Below are 21,298 nucleotides of genomic sequence, written 5' to 3' on the forward strand. Positions count from 1 at the left end.
AGTGATGCAGTTAAAAAGTGTCTTACACCCAACTTTCCTTTCTTATTTGACTGCAAAAGTTGCAATGATTTTTTTTTAAAAGAGCTTATTAAAATCCTCCAGTTATTCAACCAACCTGAATAAGACTTCATCTTTCTCACAAAAACTGAGTAATTTAGAAGACCTCTTGCCTAAATCGTGTCTTGTAAGAATTTGGAACCTGGAACATAAGACGTGGATGAAGAAGGATAAAAGTCTAAATTGAAGAGGTGGGAAAAGGCAGTATTGCTCAGAGTCTGAACATTAGAATTAGAAGGGAGTAGAACCACTGCACAGATTACCTGGGAAGGTCCCTTTAACAATGTGAAGACACTATTATGACTGAAGTAAAAGGCTCGCAATGACCTATGATTGTTTCACACAGTCATAGAAATGAGTGCAAAAGATCCTTTGGGTCATCTAGCCATTGTCCCTTTATTTAGTTCTTTGTCCAGTCTAATTTTACATGTCTCCTCAAGGAATGGCTTACCACTTCCACTGAAAATTATTTCACTGACTAAAAAGATCTAATTAGCAGGAGATTTTTTTCTGGTATTTGGCTAGACATTTCTCTTCTCTGATTTAATGCTTTTGTACCACATACTAGCTGAAGATGCTGGCTTTTAGTTTGGAAGTGGACCACAGTCTGACTACCAGTATTACAGAACAAACTGTGAAAAGAGTTAGAGAAGCCCTTTCAGCTTCTCACTGTATGTTTTTTTTTTTAACCTTTTAGACTCTTAAGTAGATTAAATGAGAGCTAGATAATGAAGTGACCGTGAAAAAGCAAATGAAACAGCGCTGACTAATAATCTTAACACAGGCTTGTTGGGAGGAAAACAAAAATTTAGATAGACCTGAAAATAATTTTATATATTAGTTCTTGGTCATTCAGTATTAACAATACTTCAGAATCATGCTCAAATAAATTGGTTAGTCTCTAAGGTGCCACAAGTACTCCTTTTCTTTTTGCATATTCACTTTGTTGTTGTTGCACTAATTCCGGGTCCGCAGACAACTGAGCAAATCCTGCATCTCTTATCCGAAACTTAAAATTCTCTTCCCAGCAATACTGATGCAACATCCTTGGGATCAAGAGAATTTGGCACAGAGGATTTTGCATGAATGGGATTTGACTCATTGAATGGAAAAGCATTTGTAACTTTCTCATATGGTACTTACTGGGGATTGGTCATGTTGAAAGATGCAAATAAATCAGCAGTTGTTCCAGTACTTAACTAACTTCAGCTCCTCTGCAGACAATTTTCAGCATTTCAAGGCAAGGTTTCTACAAGAGGTAAAACTTATTATCAAGAACTCAGTTGCAGTTAGCGTAACATTCATTTCCATATAATTCAGTTTGTACAGCAGTTTTCCACAAATGCCACAAACCCCACCCCCCACTTTTTTTGGTGATGCTTCTGTTCTGGGTTAAGATTGCCTCATCATAGAACTTTGCAAATTTATTGTAGCTTTCCACCCCCCACCCCACCCTTACGTTTAAATAACATTACAGGCTTGGCTTTAAACAATCAGAAAATTTAGAGTGATGGGCAAGGTCTTAGGGGCAGATTTTCAAAAGAGGCAAAGAGATTTAGGAGCACAAGTCCTCACAAAGTCTAGGGAGCTTATTCTCTACATACTATACAGACTTGTACATATTAGAGTGTTAGTTAAGGTGAAAGGATTTAGGAGCACAAGTCCGAATGACTTCTGTGGGACTTGTGCTGCTAAATCTCTTAGCATCTTTAGGAAAGCTCTCCTTGGTCTTAACTCACACTCTCATGTATAATGATCTGTCTAGTATCTAGAGAATGTTTTTACCTATCAAGCCCATTAACCTGTTTGGCATAACGGGCAATCTTTGTTCAAGGCCAAACGTATGCCTGTGCATTTGTGCTGTATCACAGGACTGAGGTGCAACACCAAAACTGTAGTGGACAAGCTCGCTAGAATGAAGCCATTGGCAGCAGCTGATGTGCCTTGCTGTCACAAGCACTAATATTCAACCCTACATTGTAAAAAACAATGTAAAAGTCCAAAATACAAATCTAAACAAAACAAGCTTCTGCCCTTTTAAATTACGTATTTCGGAAACTGTAGTGATAAAAAATAAAAATGAATCTGAGTAATATAATGAGAGACTTTTAAAAGCTGTTTCCAGGGTTATATAGTGCATGTAATTAGCCATAATGAAGTTAAGGAGACTGTTGGTAAAAGACAAAAATGTACTCTTATTAATTAGGAGAACATTATAATGAGTGCCATACAAATGTATGAAGTTAGGGTATAACTGACATTCACATCGAAAAATTGCCATTATTGTACTAAAATGTCTCCTGAGTTGTAAACATTACTTAAACCAATTACAAGTTGCAACATTCAGATCATTTAGGTATCCTATACTTCTTTTTCCAAAAATGCATAAAATAAAACAAAAATTCATAGGATATTATAAAGATGTTTAATATATTGACTGTATGGCCCTCAGCAATCCCTTAATATCAAATAATTAACCTAAAATTGCTAGTATAACGACTACACAATAATTACTAGAATAGCAATTTCCAAAGCATTATTTCATATACTGTATGCCTGTAACACAATAAAAGCCAATTAATTTATTCTTAGATTGCCTATATGCATGGGTATTCAGAAGGCTAGGGTCTAAATCTTAATCACTTTACTCATGCAGGTAGACCAACTGAAATTAATAGAAATATTCATCTGAATAGAACAAGCATGATTTGGCCTTAAAATAATAAATAATTGTATAGATTAACATATATACCATACTGATCTAAAAACTTGCAATTAAAAAATCTGATTAAAACCAGAATTGCATATGTACTTAGATAAACTCATTCTGATGCACTGCAGGCTGATCCAACACTCATTTGAAGTCAATGGGAGCCTTTCCATTGGCTTCAGTAGACCTTGGCTTAGGCCCTAGCTATAAGTTTGTGCATTATGCTCCTAAAGCAGCAAAGCACTTACTTAAGTTTCATTGACTTTAATGAGATTTAAACATATGCTTGAGTGATTTGCTGAACTGGGCCTACAGTGGCTAAAGGTAGAGACTATTGTAGATAAGGCTACAAAACACTTCTCAAGATGAGCTTTGTATTAAGAAGCTCATAGCTCCCTAAAGCTTCTACCTTTTGGGCTGAAATTTTCGAATGTGATATATTTTTAAAGGAAAGTTTGATCAAAACCCCATCAACTGTTTTTGAGTGATGGGAAGATAAAAGAAAGGAGATTTGACTACAGACCACCAAATCAGGAAGAGGAGGTGGATGAGGCATTTCTAGAACAAATATCCAAAACACAAGATCTGGTAGTAATGGGGGACTTTCACTACCCAGACATCTTTTGGAAAAATGATATAGCAAAACAAAAAATTTCGAATAAGTTCCTGGAATATATTGGGGACAACATTTTATTCCAGAAAATGGAGGAATTAACCAGGGGAACAGCCATTTTAGATTTGATTTTGACCAACAGGGAGGAATTGGTAGCAAATCTGAAAGTGGAAGACAATTTGGGTAAAAGTGATCATGAAATGATAGACATCATGATTCTAAGAAAAGGAAGGAGTGAGAGCAAAAGAATAAGGATAATGGATTTAAAAAACAGACTAACAAACACAGAGAACTGGTAGGTAAACTCCCATGGGAAGACAATCTAAGGGGAAAAGGAGTTCAGGAGAGCTAACAGTCTCTAAAGGAGACAATATTAACCGCACAACTGCAAACTATCCCGAAGCAAAGTAAAGATAAGAAGAATAGTAAGAGGACAGTATGGCTCCATCACAAGCTCTCTAATGACCTGAAAATCAAAAAGGAATCCTACAAAAAGTGGAAACAAAGACAAACTGATAAGGAGGCATACAAAAGAATAGCCCAAGCATGTAGGAACAAAATCAGAAAGTCCAAGGCACACAATGAATTATACCTAGTGTGACGATGGCAGACAAGGTGCCAGCTCATGCCAGAGTCCCATGCACTTGTGTATTCGTATAGATCAAAGTGTTTGTTAAATGTATAAGAGTGTATTTGGCGTTTGAACTTCATGAAAACTAGTGGAATGTTACTTGCATTGTAGTATCTTGTTATAATGCAGTAGAATTTTCATGGAATATTAAGGTTGGAAGAGTCCTCAGGAGGTCATCTAGTCCAATCCCCTGCTCAAAGTAGGACCAATCCCCAACTAAATCATCCCAGCCAAGGCTTTGCCAAGTCGGGCCTTAAAAACCTCGAAGGATGGAGATTCCACCACCTCCCTAGGTAACCCATTCCAGTGCTTCACCACCCTCCTAGTGAAATAGTGTTTCCTAATGTCCAACCTAGACTGCCCCCACTGCAACTTAAGACCATTGCTTCTTGTTCTGTCATCTGCCACTACTGAGAATAGCTAGCTCCATCCTCTTTGGAACCCTCCTTCAGGTAATTGAAGGCTGCTATCAAATCCCTGCCTCACTCTTCTGTTCTGAAGACTAAATAACCCCAGTTCCCTCAGCCTCTCCTCGTAAGTCATGTGCCCCAGCCCCCTAATTATTTTTGTTGCCCTCTGCTGGACTCTCTCCAATTTGTCCACATCCCTTCTGAAGTGGGGGGACCAAAACTGGACACAATACCCCAGGTGCCAAACAGAGGGGAATAATCACTTCCCTCGATCTGCTGACAATGCTCCTACTAATACAGCCCAATATGCCGTTGGCCTTCTTGGCAACGAGGCACACTGCTGACTCATATCCAGCTTCTCATCCACTGTAATCCCCAGGTCCTTTTCTGCAGAACTGCTGCTTAGCCAGTTGGTCCCCAGCCTGTAGTGGTGCATGGGATTCTTCCTTCCTAAGTGCAGGACTCTGCACTTGTCCTTGTTGAACCTCATCAGATTTCTTTTGGCCCAATCCTCCGATTTGTGTAGGTCACTCTGGACCCTATCCGTACCCTCCAGCGTATCTACCTCTCCTCCACATCTTAGTGTCATCTGCGAACTTGCTGAGGGTGCAATTAATCCCATCATCCAGATCATTGATAAAGATGTTGAACAAAACCGGCCCCAGGACCAACCCTTGGGGCACTCTGCTTGATACCGGCCGCCAACTAGACATCGAGCCGTTGATCACTACCCATTGAGCCCGACAATCTAGCCAGCTTTCTATCCACCTTATAGTCCATTCATCCAATGCATACTTTTTTTAACTTGCTGGCAAGAGTACTGTGGGGGACCGTATCAAAAGCTTCGCTAAAGTCAAGATATATCACATCCACTGCTTTCCCAATATCCACAGAGCCAGTTATTTCATCACAGAAGGCAATCAGGTTGGTCAGGCATGACTTGCCCTTGGTGAATCCATGTTTCCTGTTCCTGATCACCTTCCTCTCCTCCAAGTGCTTCAAAATGGATTCCTTGAGGACCTGCTCCATAATTTTGTCAAGGACTGAAGTGAGGCTGACCGGTCTGTAGTTCCCCAGTTTCTCTTTCTTCCCCTTTTTAAATGTGGGCACTATATTTGCCTTTTTCCAATCATCTGGAACCTCCCCTGATAGCCACGAATTTTCAAAGATAATGGCCAATGGCTCTGCAATCACATCAGCCAACTCCCTCAGCACCCTTGGATGCATTAGATCTGGAACCATGGACTTGTGCACGTCCAGCTTTTCTAAATAGTCCTTAACCTGTTCTTTCACCACTGAGGGCTGCTCACCTCCACCCCATACTGTGTTGCCCAGTGCAGCAGTCTGGGACCTGACCTTGTCTGTGAAGACCGAGGCAAAAAAAGCATCGAGTACTTCAGCTTTTTCCATATCATTTGTCACTACTTTGCCTCCCCCATTCAGTAAGGGTCCCACAATTTGCCTGACCTTCTTGTTGCTAACATACCTGTAGAAACCCTTCTTGTTACCCTTCACATCCTTTGGTAGCTGCAACTCCAATTGTGCCTTAGCCTTCCTGATTACACCCCTGCATGCTCTAGGAATATTTTTATACTCCTCCCTAGTCATCTGTCCAAATTTCCACTTCTTGTAAGCTTCCTTTGCATCTGGTACACTTTCCTGTAAAAGTCCAAACAGTCCAGATATCCAGGATCTTTCCTTGAATCCATACTTACAGCTTCTTCTCACAGAAAACAAACTGACAGGATCTCTACCTATGTGGGTTTTTCCTTTGATGATGGAAAGTGAGGAATACATTATGAGTCTTTGACTTCCGATCAGCACACACAATGACCACTTGCTTTGAAATTAGCACTTTTCTTCATTTGCATTCCACAAGGCTTCTTTCTCATTTGATGGGTTATTTAGTTACAGAGATATACACAATGAGAGTGTTGGGGACAACTTCCTGGTACAAGTGCTGGAGCAACCGACTATGGGCTGTGCTCCTCTTGACCTACTGCTTACAAACAGGGACGAATTAGTAGGGGAAGTAGAAGTGGGTGGCAACCTAGGCAGCAGTGACCATGAGATGGTTGAATTCAGGATCCTCACAAAAGGAAGAAAGGAGAATAGCAAAATATGGACCCTGGACCTCCAAAAAGCAGACTTAGACTCACTTAGGGAACTGAAGGGCAGGATCCCCTGGGAAGCTAATATGAGGAGGCAAGGAGTCCAGGAGAACTGGCTGTATTTTAAAGAAGCCTTATTGAGGGCGCAGGAACAAACCATCCCGAAGTGCAGAAAGTATAACAAATATGGCAGGTGACCAGGTTGGCTTCCTTCTACATAGCAGCATGGGCCTATTATGCTTTTGCTGCTGTGCCAAGCTTCCAGTCTGTTTACAGGTATAGGGTGAAAAATAATATGCTTGTGGGGCTGTCTTGTCACCATCCCTAGCATGTACAACAATTTCTTCCACAAATCAGGTCTGTCCCACATCTTTAAAGGGTTAACCACTAGTATTAACTCCTTTGTCTTGACCCATAGATGAAATAGTAAAAGACACAAGATTAACAGCAAATCTACAGTGGACAGATTTTGTTCACACAATTTAGCTTGTTTAGTGTCTACCGCATTTTCCCAGTTCTTTGTGCCCCCTGGTAGGCACTCTGATGCAGACTCCTCTGCCTCTTTGGAGAAGGCTTTCAATTCAGGCATGGGTTTGGGGCTTTGGCAAGGAAAAGGTGTACTGCAATCATGCCTGCCCTCGGCCCCTCCCTCTGGAATTTCTCTGGGCTGGACTTCACTCCCTTGTGAAGTTTCACCCATGCAGAGATTTTTCCCCTCCTGTCTTGGAGAGACAGCTTTATCTCTTACACGCATACCAAGAACAACATCTTTCATTGGGGTGCTTTGGATTGGTAAGACCCCTTTGGACACCCCACTTTCTGTTCCCAAAAGGTCAGCTGGATGGACTTCCCCCTCCCGGAGATCTGACCCCCAGTTTTCTCTTAAAACCTGATCCACAGGAGAGGGGTCTGGCATTTTAAATGCAGACTTTTCACCCTCCTCCTGGGAAAGATCTTCCCTACAAAAGGTGGGTGGACTTTCTGCCCCCCCCTCACCTTCTGTCTGGGGTTCCCCCTCTGGGCTCCCCTCTGGGCCAGACATCCCAGTGTCCCCCAAAAGGGAAGGTGACCCTGGTCCAGCTGTGGGCTCACAGCTACCAGCTATGACAGACCCTTCACTGGCCAGCAAAATTCCCCCCTTTTCACTCAGGTTGGGCTTGCTTCTAGCTACACAGTCCTTGGGGTCTGTTCCCACCGCAGCGGTCACCAGGACCCCAAATTCCACCTTCAGGACACATGTCTCTGTGCACCCCAAGGCAGGCCCTGCCCCCTGCTGACCTGCAACTTCCTGGCAGTCAGCGGCTGGGGTGGCCCCCCTGTAACAAGGTGATACATTCCCTTCTCCCGGGGAAATGATTGCGAGACAGGACCTGACTCCGTCCAGCCCCTCCCTCTGGAACTTGCCTTGAGCCCCGGGGCTACAGGAACTGGCCACAATCATCCCTGCCCCCAAAGCTGCATTCTTTACTGCTACAGAGGAATCTAAGAGACACCCTCTTATTCCCCCAGCAGCCCATGTGACTTCACCACCCAACCCCCACCCCGCCACCGCCACCGGGGCTTCTAGCACAAAATTCTTTCTCACTGCTAACCAACCCTGGGACAGATTCTGCCACATTAAAGAAATCATTCCCTAGTAGAAATGGTACAAAATTGTGTGCCACCGTTGCAAAAGTCAGTTCAGCCTGCAAATACTTAGTTTGCATGTGTCACTTTAGTTAAAGGTGCAAGGACTTTGTAACCTCCCACCAGTTCTACTTCTGCCATTTTACCTGGCTACAAATCCTTCTCCTGGATCAGGTCCCTCCTGACCACAGAAATCTCAGCACATGTGTCCCTCAATCCAAGAAGCACTTCACCATTGATTTTAACAGCATGCATATGCTCATTGCTTGGTTGTGTGGAAGCAAGCTTTACAAATCCTGTGTGGAGAGAGGCCGCAGCGTGGCTTGGAGAAGTAGCAGCTTCATGTGTTACTTGATGCCTGCTTCCACTCAGCAAGGGACACTTATTCCTCAGGTGCCCAGTGGACTTACAATGATAGCACCTCTTGGACACCTCTGCTTGTACAGAAAATTTGGGACAAGTAACAGGGGAATGGGGAGGTGAATGCCCAGCCTCCTTCTTCCCAGGGGTAAAATGGTGGTTCTGCTTTCCCTCAACCCTGTACCCCTCTGCCAGTGGTTTATGTCTATCATGTATAGACTCCCTGACATCATAGGTTCAAATCTCAGTAGGGTTGATTTAGCCCTTCATTCTTCTGGGGTAGATGAATTAAATTCTATACAGTTCACTGTGTGTCCTTCTCAGATAAGATCTTAAAATTTCCTGTCTGCTCTGCCTGGATATTATATATGCTATGGTTCTAGAGTAGGAGTTTGCGCTGGTGCTGTTACCCAGAACTCTTCCCTGTTTGAGTTACTTTGTTAACCTTTATGGATTGCTTTACATATTATTGGCCATACAATGCACTAACTGCCTGTTGCCTGCCAACCAAGAGGTGGTTGAATTTCAGGGGGACTATATGTATGCGCTACAGTTTGGAAAGCACTTTGGGATGAAAGATGATACATAAGAGTAAAAAGTGTGCAAGAATGTGTGTGTATATTGCGCACACAGATAGTAATCACAAAAATTCAAGAGTAATCTTAAAACTCTGTACCCTGGTACTTTTTCGTTACAAACAGGATATTTTATTACACAGCCTTACCACATATATGCAAATACAACAAGCTATGTGTGCGCTGTAGAACTAAGAAGAGGGAGGGAGAGAGAGAGAAGAAAGGACGAGGGGAGGGGAAGGTGCAGTTGAAACATTTTGGACCAAACTCTGTGCTCACTTGTGCTCTGTGCAGCTGAACTGAGGTCACTGTATATCGAGAGCACGCAGTCCAGGTTATTTAGTTTTATATATTTAGTAACATTCCTTTAAAAGTACATATAATACAGTTCTAGATTCTTGTACAAAAGAATACAAACAGGAAATGAAAATCTAAACCAGAACTATTTACCTGACCAAAGCAACAAAATTTAACCTCCACCACCCCATCCTCATATTCCTCCACACACCACCTTGGCAAAACCTTGGTGGGGGGGGAATGGAGAACCCTGGAAGCATGCTCTGAAAGCGAATAAATTCAGCAATAGTAAATGAAGAGCTGGAGTGAATGCCAGGGTTGCTAAGGGTTGTTTTACAGGATTTTCCCGTTTTTCAACTTCTCGGTGACTTTGAAGCATTTACACAAATAGAACATACATTGGAAATATTTTTTTACATTAGGCTCTAATCTCAATCTGTGAATGAAAATTATACCTATTCTAAAGTTAAATAGGAAGTGATGGAAACATCAAAATTCTTGCTATGCCTGTTAGTCAATCATAAATTAAGTCATGGAGCTATCTAGAAACCTAGAGGGAAAGAGAAATGGATGGAGTCATCAAAGGAGAGGAGGGAGTGGTTAATCAATCACCTAATAGTACAGCTCTAGGATCTTTTAAAAAAGGAAGAAATAGAGTGGCTCCACGTACCTCTGGGTATGAACCACAGATGTGTCAAAAAACTTCATGATCAACAGCATGGAAGGTAGATGAGAGCTTTAAAAAAAAGGAAAAATATAAGATCAGCATGGATGTGACCTTCATTCACTGTCAGGAAAAGATCATTAACCAGCACTATTAGTGCAATTTATGCACCTTACTGAAACCTGAAACACTATTGCATCGAGTCAAGAAACCCTGAGAATTCTGGAGGCTGTCTGATTTACCCTGTTGTAATCTTCTCAATCGGCCCAAATAAAGGTTCAAAACAGGTCCATAGCTGGAAACATTTTCCACATCAAGTGATGCCTCAAAAATGTTTCTTAGAGGCTGCTCTTCTGAAGGGAGGCACTAAGAATCTTCCCCGACAGAGAACACAACACTTCCTTGCTGGCATTCCTCAGTCAGGAAAAACTTGGGTCCAGTTTATAAACTACAGCCTACAGCTCTGTCACCACTTCAGTGAGCAACAATGACCTCAATTCAAGTGGAGTAGACTTAGAATTTAGTCCCTCAAGACACGGCTTTGCCTCAACAGAGGCTCAGTAACCGATCTAAGTAATTTCCTTCAACAACATAAACTCCTCACAACTGGAAAAGATTCCACTTTATAACCGTGAGACTATAACTAGGATTTGGCAGGGCCACTGCCCCAAACAGTTCTGCACTTTAGGGCTTTGTAGATGCTGTGGTGGCGGAGAGAGTTTTCACCAACTCCTGTACAGATATGGCTTAAAATTTAAAATGAATATCTCCTCTTACAATTGGTTAGGCTTGACACATGACTCTCACCATCAGGGCTCTAGTAAATATATTTCTCATTCTAAATGAATGCTTTTTGAACGTTTGAAGGAAACCATGCAGTTGGTTTTCAGTGTAAGAAGATGCTTTCTGTACTTACTACATTTAAAAAAAAAAAGGGCTGCATTCAGAGAAGTCAATTTTTAGAACCCCAAACATGGCATGTAGGTAGTCCAACAAGATGAACACTTGTTTTGAAAAAAACAAAACAAAACTGCTGTTTAGAAAAAAATGTGTGAATATTAAAATATCACATATCAGGCATCAACAGTAAATGAATGTTGTTATCATTTTGGAAACAGGCTGGCGTACATCAAATGTTTACATTGCAGATTCCTAATCCTTCTGACAGCTCTAACGTAAGGAATTCCAGAGGAGTTTGCAGGGGAACAAGAGGGATTTCAGAAGGTTTCATATTAAAAAGAAAGGGAAAGCAAGGGTGGCTTTTGCAATCATGAAGACTTTACTGGTCAACAAGTGTATATGCGGTACTATATTACAAAGAAAAGTATATATTAAAAAAAAGATGTTTAGGTTGGAAAATCAAGCTCTCAAACATTGGGAAATGCCCGATTTGCAGCTGCTCATGCAGCCTTAATTCTACCCCTTTGTGGATCATCCTGTGCCAAGAATGAATCAGAATGCTGTGGAAAAATAGTATGTGATCATGTAATTAAAGACTATCTCATAATCCATATCCACAGGTTATTTATATGTAATTTCCCAGTTTTTAAAATGAAAAAATAAATTCTATTATGTACAACTGTAACAATCCCTTCATTATGTATCATTATCAAGGTTTGAACACTGAACCTTCAGCACTGCAGCACAGCGTGAGGTACAGGACCTAACATTAGCTAACAGCAGGAGAAGGTTATCATCTGCAGTAGGGAAATAGGATTCTGGTTCCATGTGCAGGGTTCGGAGGGAGCCTAGTCCAGCCCTTTCCCACTCCTTGGGAGCTGGAGTGCTTCTGTCCCATGTTGTGTTTCCAAAGGGGAGGAATGGGCTGGGGCTATGTACACTTAGTCCAGGACACTTATGGAGGGAGCCCAGCCTGGGTCTTTTCCCAGAAACCCAGAAATTGGGGGAGCACCTGCTCAATTTGGTGCCCCCTCAGAGAGGGAGGGATGGGGATTGGATTCTGGGGCAACATGCCAGGTATAATGTTGTGGTGAAGGTTGGAGGGAGCTCGATATGGCTCGCCACTCCCTACTGCTGCTCCAGCAGCAACCCAGGATTCTCAATGCAGTGCATGCCACTGCACTTCTGGGACCTTCATGGCACATAAACCCAGAATCTTTCAAATGTTTATGTTCAGTTATTATTTTGTCATGCTTCCAAAATTTTCCTGAAAAAACACAAACCAGAGCAGGGAAAATCATGATTTTTAACCATCCGTAACTTGGCTAAAGCTGAACAGAATTTCATGCGACAAAGAAAAGGCACTTCTCTAACCTGAGGGTTTTCTCTCTGCTGAATTTTAAAGGCCTGCTACAAATAGTAGAGGTGTTAGAAAAAGTAAAGCCTAAGAAGAATTTTTTATAATGGAAACTGTTAGGCAACCTAAATATCAAGGTCACTACTAGCTCTCTCAGTAATAAGCTTATTAATCAGGGCAAGCATTGGGATCTACTGGAGCTGTTACTCAGGGACAGCATCCTCTTATTGTCACATCATCCCTCAAATTTCCAAACTGTCACCTGAGGTGTAGTTTATTTTGCTTCAGTAAATAACAGAAAATTTGCAATGATATGCTTAAAAAGTTGGTTTTACTCATCTTTCTAAAGGTTAGCAGGTTTGGGCTGGTTTTAATAGCAGAATGGGTGACCATCTGAGGCCATGTCTACTCTACGAAAGTACTCCTATTTTACAGAAGTCGATTTTTGGGAACAGATTGTATAAAGTCAAGTGCATACTAAGCACATTAATTCAGCGGTGTGCGTTCACAGTACTGTGGCAAGCGTCGACATTCCGAGCGGTCCACTGTGGGTAGCTATCCCGCAGTTCCCGCTGCCCATTGGAATTCTGAGCTGAGCTCCCAATGCCTGATGGGGCCAAAAATTTGTTGTGGGTGGTTATGGGTAAATGTCATCAACCCTCCCTCCCTCTGTGAAAGAAACACCAGACAATCATTTTGCGCCCTTTTCCCTGGATTGCCCGAGCAGATGCCATAGCACGGCAAGCATGGAGCCAGTTCAGCTCACCGCAGCAGTTATGACCATTGTAAACACCTGGCGAATTATTGTGCAGCGCGGTGATGAGGACATGAACATGGATTTCTCTTAAACTGCGGTCCCCAGGAATTTGGAGATCATGGTGTTACTGGGGCAGGCTCATGACGTGGAACGCCTATTCTGGGCCCGGGAAACAAGCACAGAGTGGTGGGACTGCATCGCGTTGCAGGTTTGGGATGATTCCCAGTGGCTCCGAAACTTTTGCATGCGTAAGAGCACTTTCATGGAACTTTGTGACTTGCTTTCCTCTGCCCTGAAGTGCAAGAATACCAAGATGAGAGCAGCCCTCACAGTTCACAAGTGAGTGGCAAAAGCCCTGTGGAAGCTTGCAAGGCCGGACAGCTACCAGTCAGTTGGTAATCAATTTGGAGTGGGCAAATCTACTGTGGGGGTTGCGGTGATGCAAGTAGCCAACACAATCATTGAGCTGCTGCTATCAAAGGCAGTGACTCTGGGAAATGTGCAGGTCATACTAGATGGCTTTGCTGCAATGGGATTCCCTAATTGTGGTGGGGCTATAAACGGAACGCATATCCTTATCTTGGGACCGGACCACTAGGGCAGCCAGTACATAAACCACAAGGGGTACTCTTCAATGGTGCTGCAAGCACTGGTGGATCACAAGAGATGTTTCACCAATATCAACATGGGATGACTGGGAAAGGTTCATGACGCTCGTATCTTCAGGAACTCTGATCTGTTTAAACAACTGCAGGAAGGGATTTAATTCCCAGACCTGAAAATAACTCTTGGGGATGTTGAAATGCCTATAGTTATCCTTGGGGACCCAGCTTACCCCTTAATGCCCTGGCTCATGAAGCCGTATACAGGGACCCTGGACAGTAGTAAGGAGCTGTTCAACTATAGGCTGAGCAAGTGCAGAATGATGGTAGTGTGCATTTGGACATTTAAAGGGTCGCTGGCGCAGTTTACTGACTCACTCAGACTTCAGCGAGACCAATATTTCCATTCTTATTGCTGCTTGCTGTGTGCTCCACAATCTCTGTGAGAGTAAGGGGGAGATGTTTATGGCGGGGTGGAAAGTTGAGGCAAATCGCCTGGCAGCTGAATACATGCAGCCAGACACCAGGGTGATTAGAAGAGCACAGCAGGAAGTGCTGCGCATCAGAGAAGCTTTGAAAACCAGTTTCACGACTGGCCAGGGTACTGCGTGACGCTTCTGTTTGTTTCTCCTTGATGAAAACCCACCCCCTTGGTTGCCTCTAAATTCCCTGTAAGCCACCCGCCCTCCCCCCTTCGATCACAGCTTGCTTGCAAAGGAAATAGTCACTATCGTTTAAAAATCATGTGTTCTTTATTAATTGATTATAAAAATAGGGAGATAACTCACAAGGTAGCCTGGGTGGGGTGTGGGAGGAGGGAAGGAAAAGGCCACTTTAAAACTTCTTGAATGACAGCCTTCTGTTGCTTGGGCTGTCCACTGGGGTGGAGTGGTTGGGTGCCCGGAGCCTCCCCCGCCGCGTTCTTGGGCATCTGGGTGAGGAGGCTATGGAACTTGGGGAGGAGGGATGGCGGTTAAACAGGGGGTGCAGCGGCAGTCTGTGATCCTGCTGCTGTTCATGAACCTCCACCAGATGCCGGAGCATGCCTGTTTGATCCCGCAGCAGCCCCAGCATTGCCTCATGCCTCCTCTGATCTTCCTGCCGCCACCTCTCCTCACGTTCATCAGCCACTTTCCTGTACTCTGCTATTGTGTCCCTCCACACATTCTGCTGAGCTCTGTCAGTGCCGGATGACTGCATGAGCTCAGAGAACATTTCATCGCACGTGCATTTTTTTTCGCCGCCTTATCTGAGATAGCCTTTGGGACGGAGGAGGGAGGCTTGAAACATTTGCAGCTGCTGGAGGAAAAAAAGGGAGTGAAGTATTTAAAAAGATACATTTTACAGAACAATGGCTATACTCTTTCACGATGAACAACACTATTCACATTACATAGCACATGTGATTTTGGTACAAGGTAACAGTTTGCATCTTCTATTGAGTGCCTGCGGCTTTGGTGTTAGAGATCACACACGCAGTGCCGGGCAACAGAATTTGGCTTGCAGTCGGCCATGGTAAGCCGTAGTCTTTTGGCTTCTGCAGCCTTCAGAACAGCAGCGCCCTCCACTCCCATACCAAGCAAAACACGTTGAGTTGGCCATTTAGTGCTGAGGTTTTCCTGTTAACGTGCAGCAGCAGAAACCAAACTAACCCCCCTCTCCCCCATCCAATTCTCTGGGATGATTGCTTTACCCCTCACCCCACTGTGTGACTGGTATCAGGGAAGATCCTTGCTAGCCAAACGTGAACAGCTCAGCACCAAGGCTCCTCTTTTCCCCCCTCTCCCTCACCACGTGGCTAGCTGCGGGGAGGATTTATTTTCAGCCACAGACAAACAGCCGAGCAGGCATGGCCACCTCTGAATGTCCCCTTAATTAAATTCCCCTATTTCAACCAGGTTACCATGAACGATATCACTCTCCTGAGAATAACACAGAGAGATCAAGAACGGATGTTGCTTGAATGCCAGCAAACACCGGGACCATACGCTGCCAGGCTTTGTCATGCAATGATACCAGATTACTTGCTACTAGCATGGCGTGGTAAAGTGTCCTACCATGGAGGACGGAATAAGGCTGCTCTCCCCAGAAACCTTCTGCAAAGGCTTTTAGAGTACCTCTAGGAGAGCTTCATGGAGATGTCCCTGAAGGATTTCCACTCCATCCCCAGACACATTAACAGACTTTTCCAGTAGCTGTACTGGCCATGAATGCATCCCATGTCCTCAGGGCTACTTAATCATTAAAAAACGTTTGCTTTTATAATATGTATTATATTTAAAAAGGTAAACTCACCAGAGGTCCCTTCTCCAGCTTGGTTAGGTTGGGAGGGTATTTCAGTTAGGGTGATAAAAAGATCCTGGCTGTCGGGGAGAACGGTGTACTGTGTGCTCTCCTCAAGCTCGTCCTCCTCCTCCCAGTCCGCAAAACCCTCAGGCATGGATGAGAGTACCCCATCATTGGAGTCCATGGACCGGGGTGGGGTAGTGGTGGCGGCCCCCCTTAGAATTGCATGCAGCTCAGTGTAGAAGCAGCATGTCTGGGGCTCTGTCCCGGAGCATCCGTTTGATTTCTCTGGCCCGCTGCTCCTGCCGGGGAGTGCAGGCAGTGTGGCTGTGAGTTCCTGCTGCTCTGAGCGGCATGGTAAGGGGGTGGGGAGTGGGGTGGATTGGATAAGGGGCAGGAGGTTCCGTGGGGCAGTCAGAGACAGGGAACAGGGGGTGGTTGGATGGGGCGGAGGTTCGGGGTGGTAGTGGTCAGGGGTCAGAGAGCAGGGGGGGTTTGATAGGGGGTGGGACTTCCGGGGGGCCTGTCAGGGAGTGAGGGGATGGATATGTATCGGGGCAGTCAGGGGACAGGGAGCAGGTGGGTGGATAGGTTGGGGATTCTGAGGGGGGCAGACAGGGGGTGGGAAGTGGGAGGGGCAGATAGGGAGCGGGGACCAGGCTGTTTGGGGACGCATAGCCTTCCCTACCCAGCCCTCCTACAGTTTTGCAACCCCAATGTGGCCCTCGGGCCAAAAAGTTTGCCCACCCCTGCCTTAGCTCATTCCCTGGTGATCCAGGGAATTCAAATTACTAAGAAAAGTCACTAGCTGGCAACCATGTCTTGAGATCTCGGCAGCTCTCACAAGTTAATCAAGGTAAGCCTAGTCAGTGTTTGGAGGGGGTACTAAGGTAAAGAGGATTTCATAGAAAAGCCATGTTTTGTTATGCTAGACTGCTCCTATTTTTTCTCACACAGAAGTTTTACCTACAGTTCTGGGTTGCTTAACTTCTCTGCTTAACTTTTTAAGTATTCTCATACTTATTTTTTAGAAACAGTTAACTGTACATCTGAGGTGAAAATCCTGGTCTCATTGAAGTCCACAGCAAAGATCTCATTGATTTCAATGGAGCCAGGATTTTATTCATGTTTTCTAAGGTTAATGAAATGTTGAGGTTGCTTTTTGTGTTCTTTTTATTCCAAGGGACACTTCAGTCCTGTTGGAACCTTGTGCACTCCCACTTCCATCAATTAAAATCCCTCACTCCTGTAAACCCAAGTCATATGCACCATCCTCCTGGACCGGAACTCCTTTGGAGACCATCAGTATTGCTCGTTAATTTTCCAGAGCAGTAAATCTCAAACAACGAGCAATACTCTGTTCCCACATGGAAGGCTCAGAGCATTACCATTAGGATAGAAAATAAATGCATAAAACCCAAAAATAAACACACACTATTTTGCACTTATATAGTTCCCTGCGTCTGAATACATTTTAACAAAGCCCATCCATGAGAGGCAATTAAATAAAATATTCATATTACAGACAGGAAACGAGACAAAGGCTGACTTTTGCTCAGTGTCATACACTGAGGATGGAGCACAGCTATGAATATACCCAAATATCCGCATACCAAGTCCACTCTTCTAAATGTTGGACTACACTCTCTCCCCCCATGCAGAGCTGTATTGTTAAACATATTTGGAAATTTATAAAAACAAAAGTTAAAAAATTGCACTGGTAGACTGAATACTGAAGTGTGTTCCAACACTGTGTGCAGCAGTGTTTTTGAATTATGACGAGGCTTTCAAATTCTTCTCTTTATAAACTGGTACAAGGAAGTCAAATTAAATATCTAGAAGTGAAGGTTTTACATTAAAAAACACTACACTACAACAGAAACTTGCTGCTATTGAAAAATAGCTAGGTTCCGTCATCTTTCATAAATGCTATGGGCACCTTTCCAGCAAGGATACATTTAATTTGAATGAATTTGTAGTTTTACTGTATATCTTAATGGCAACTGCATAATGGCACATGGTCAGCCTATTAATATGAAATACACTGATCTTCTCCCAAATCCAAAATAACTCCCTGTAGTTTTAGTTTTTAGTGACAAATAGCCTGGTGGCTTAGTTTGTAAATTCACAGACAATTACTGTATTTCATTGTGGTGCACATATTGCATATTGTTAATCAAAATCTTGTCTCCTGCCTCAGAAGGTGAAGCAGCCCACACTATCTATATGGCCTAATGTGCAATAATATACATGGCGGTAAAATTCCTTCCTGACTCTTGGAGATCACTTTACATCTCTACCCCAGCTGAGTTCTGAAAGATTATGTCAGGAAGGAAATGCACATACAAAGCACATCTTTGAAGTCTAGTTTCCTTCCCTGCTCACTGTTAGTCAGTTGGGTGTCAATACCTAATACTTGTACTTGGGAATGAGACTTAGGATCTTTTTGGGTGGAGGAATGGAGAAAGGAACTAGTTTTGAGACCCAGCTCTTGCCCCCTTCCTTCTCCCAGAGCAGTTCCACAGAGGTTGCTATATAACTTTAGGGTACTGCAGGAGAGAGGAGGAGCAGCAAGACGCACAAACAGGCTATATAAAAAGCCACTTGTGATGGGAAGGGGCAGCAGGGAGCACATTTGCATGAGCTCACCACCCCACATAATGGCTCAGAACCTTGCTCCAGGGGCCAGGGAGAAGAACCGCCACCCTCTTCACCAACCATAGTAAGGGTATGGTGACCCGGTGCAAAGCTGAACTATGCAGATGTAAAGGGCTAATATCCACAGTTACCTTTAGTCTAAGCACAAGTATGGTCTGAGATATGGCTCTGTGAAGAATATTTCCTCTTACAATATGTCTGCTGCACAAAATTTTAATTTGTCTTCCATTCCTCTCTTATAGCGGACAATTAAAGTAGATATTTTGGAGTTTAATTAGGTAATTACACTTTTTTTAAAATCACTTTAGTTGCTAATCATTAAGTTTCTGTATCTGAATTGTATTTTGGAGACGAGAGGCTCTAATTTTTCTCTGCAATGGAACTGAAATATTAAAATAATTATTGATTTTCTATGTAACTGGAATGTCAGCAGTACATTTCACTAATTGATGTGTAATGGGTTTTCAGAACTTATTTGACTGGAGTTAACTGATTCATTAGTTATTTTAGGTAGAATATAAAAGAGGATTACTGAAGCACCGGAAAGCAATAGTTTAAGAAAGCACAGAAAATAAAGGGTACTTTTTTCTTTTCTTTTTCCTGCAAGGTGGAGTAAAGCTTTCAAAATGTATTATTTATATCTTGAGAGAGACAAGGTAAGAGAGGTAATATCTTTTTTTGGACCAATAAAAGATATTTCCTCACCTACCTTGTCACTCTTAGATCCTGGGATCAACAAGGATACATCAACAATGCAAATAACTATGGATAATTTATTTCTTCACATTTATGTTTAAAATACCTACCCCTAGTTTTAGAAGTTTTGTACAAAACTCCATACACACAGGGAGGACACAAATCCTTAACTGAAAGAATAAAAAAAAGTCCAGTCCACCAACTTCATCCCATCAGATCACCTATGCAACTAAAACAACCATCCCTGTCCAACCATTAGATCCTTCAAACCCCACCCACTCCAAATACCACAAAAATATATAGGCAAATTCAGAGGATGACAGACGAGGGGAAGGATGTACCAGAAAATAATAACAATATCACCATGTATTTCTTAAATAGTGCTTTTCATCAGTAGATCTCAGAATGCATCACACTCTTTAATGTTTTTATCTTCACAACACCCCTGTTAGGTATTATTATCCCCATTTTACAGATGGGGCACTAGGAACATACAGACTAAGTGACTTGCCCAAGGTCACATGGGAAGTTTGTGGCAGAGAAGAGAATTGAACCCAGGTCTCCTAAATCCTAGGTTAGTGCCCTAACCATTGGCTCATCCTACCTTTCAATAACCTACCACCAGCTGTCCTTCTTTTAAACAAGGGGATTAGTTTGGGCTCTTCCACTGGTTGCATTTGTGGTAGTGTCACATACGAGGAAATCTGATGTAAACAGATTCTATTCAGGATGTTGTATGATTGATATATGACCATTTATCTCATTACTATTCCCACTATTTGACAATTGCAACAAAACTCGTACAAAGTATGTCACGTAAGTTGCCAATGGAAAAATTATGATTCACTAAAGATGATTATCCTGTTTAAATGCATGTATCATTTATGTATCTGAAGTTATGAATATTGGCTATAGATTTGTATTCCAAATGTCTTTGTTCCTGGGGTAACTCCCACTAGGTAAAATCTACATTGAAGCCAGACAGCTTTGTGTTGATGGCCCACCAAAGGCAATTAACTCTCACAATGGGCCATAGAAGAAACTCATTCTGTCCAGATGTCTCTTTCTGAAGGCGCCTTAGCTTCCAAGTGGCCCCTGTGAGTCAGCAAGACATGTAAGGGCATGTGACATGCTCATCTGACCCTGGACTCCTTCTTGTGCCAGTAATAATTTTCCACAAATTGTAATGTGTGAGCTTAATTTAGGGACAGTAATGTTCCAAGCACATGGCAGAGGGTATAAAAGACGCTTGAATCATCTCCATGTTTTCTCTTTCCTGCTCTGATTCTCTGGACTGTGGACTTACGACTAAAAGGAGCATATTTGAACTATGGGCTGAGGACCTTCCAATCTTTTGAAAGTTACCAGAGACTTTACAAGCCAGCAGTCTATAACGTCACTGCTACAAACCTGGTATAAGAACATTGCCATTCTTGTATGTAATGATCTATTAACCATTTGTAACTCTCTTCTTCTTTTTTCTTATAATAAACCTTTAGATTTTAGTTACTAAAGGATTGGCAGCAGCGTGATTATTGGGTAGATCTGAGTTATATATTGACCTGGCTATGTGGCTGATTTCTTGAGATCAGAAGATCCCTTCTTGAGATCAGAAGATTAAATTTGATTTTCAATAATCACTATTCATAAAATCTAGTGTCTGGGTGGTGATGGCCTCTAAACTGCACCCATCCACTAATTCAGTGGTTCTCAAACTTTTTTTTTTTGCGGACCACTTGAAAATTGCCGAGGGTCTCAGCGGATCACTTAATAATATTTCCAAATGTTGTTTGTCCTATTAGCTAACTATTGTAAAGCGCTTTGGATAAAAGCGCTATATAAAAAAACAATAATAATTAACGTTTTTTGTTCTACAAATAAAAGCACACAACTCATATTTTAATATCAGTAGTCTTACCTTTCTAATGTGATGGATGTGCCCTCTCTACCCCGCCGCAGCAGCCCCCAAGCTGGGGCTGGGAAGCAGC

At 42.9% G+C, this 21,298-nt stretch overlaps 1 protein-coding gene across 4 annotated transcripts in view; it reads right to left on the reverse strand.

Annotated features, from left to right (window-relative positions):
• Window positions 1-21,298, reverse strand: part of TMEM266 (transmembrane protein 266) — a 123,919-nt gene that overhangs the window by 77,408 nt on the left and 25,213 nt on the right. For all 4 annotated transcript variants that reach the window (XM_084640422.1, XM_084640424.1, XM_084640421.1 and 1 more), the window contains 2 exons: window positions 10,061-10,126; window positions 1,201-1,306 (listed from right to left, as the gene is read on the reverse strand). In XM_084640422.1, the coding sequence (XP_084496548.1) occupies window positions 1,201-1,214 (14 nt within the window). In that variant the 5' untranslated portion in view covers window positions 1,215-1,306; window positions 10,061-10,126. The remainder of the gene's footprint in view (window positions 1-1,200; window positions 1,307-10,060; window positions 10,127-21,298) is intronic.

This window comes from Lepidochelys olivacea, assembly GCF_965140295.1.
Source record: "Lepidochelys olivacea isolate rLepOli2 genome assembly, chromosome: 10".
NCBI lineage: Eukaryota > Metazoa > Chordata > Testudines > Cheloniidae > Lepidochelys > Lepidochelys olivacea.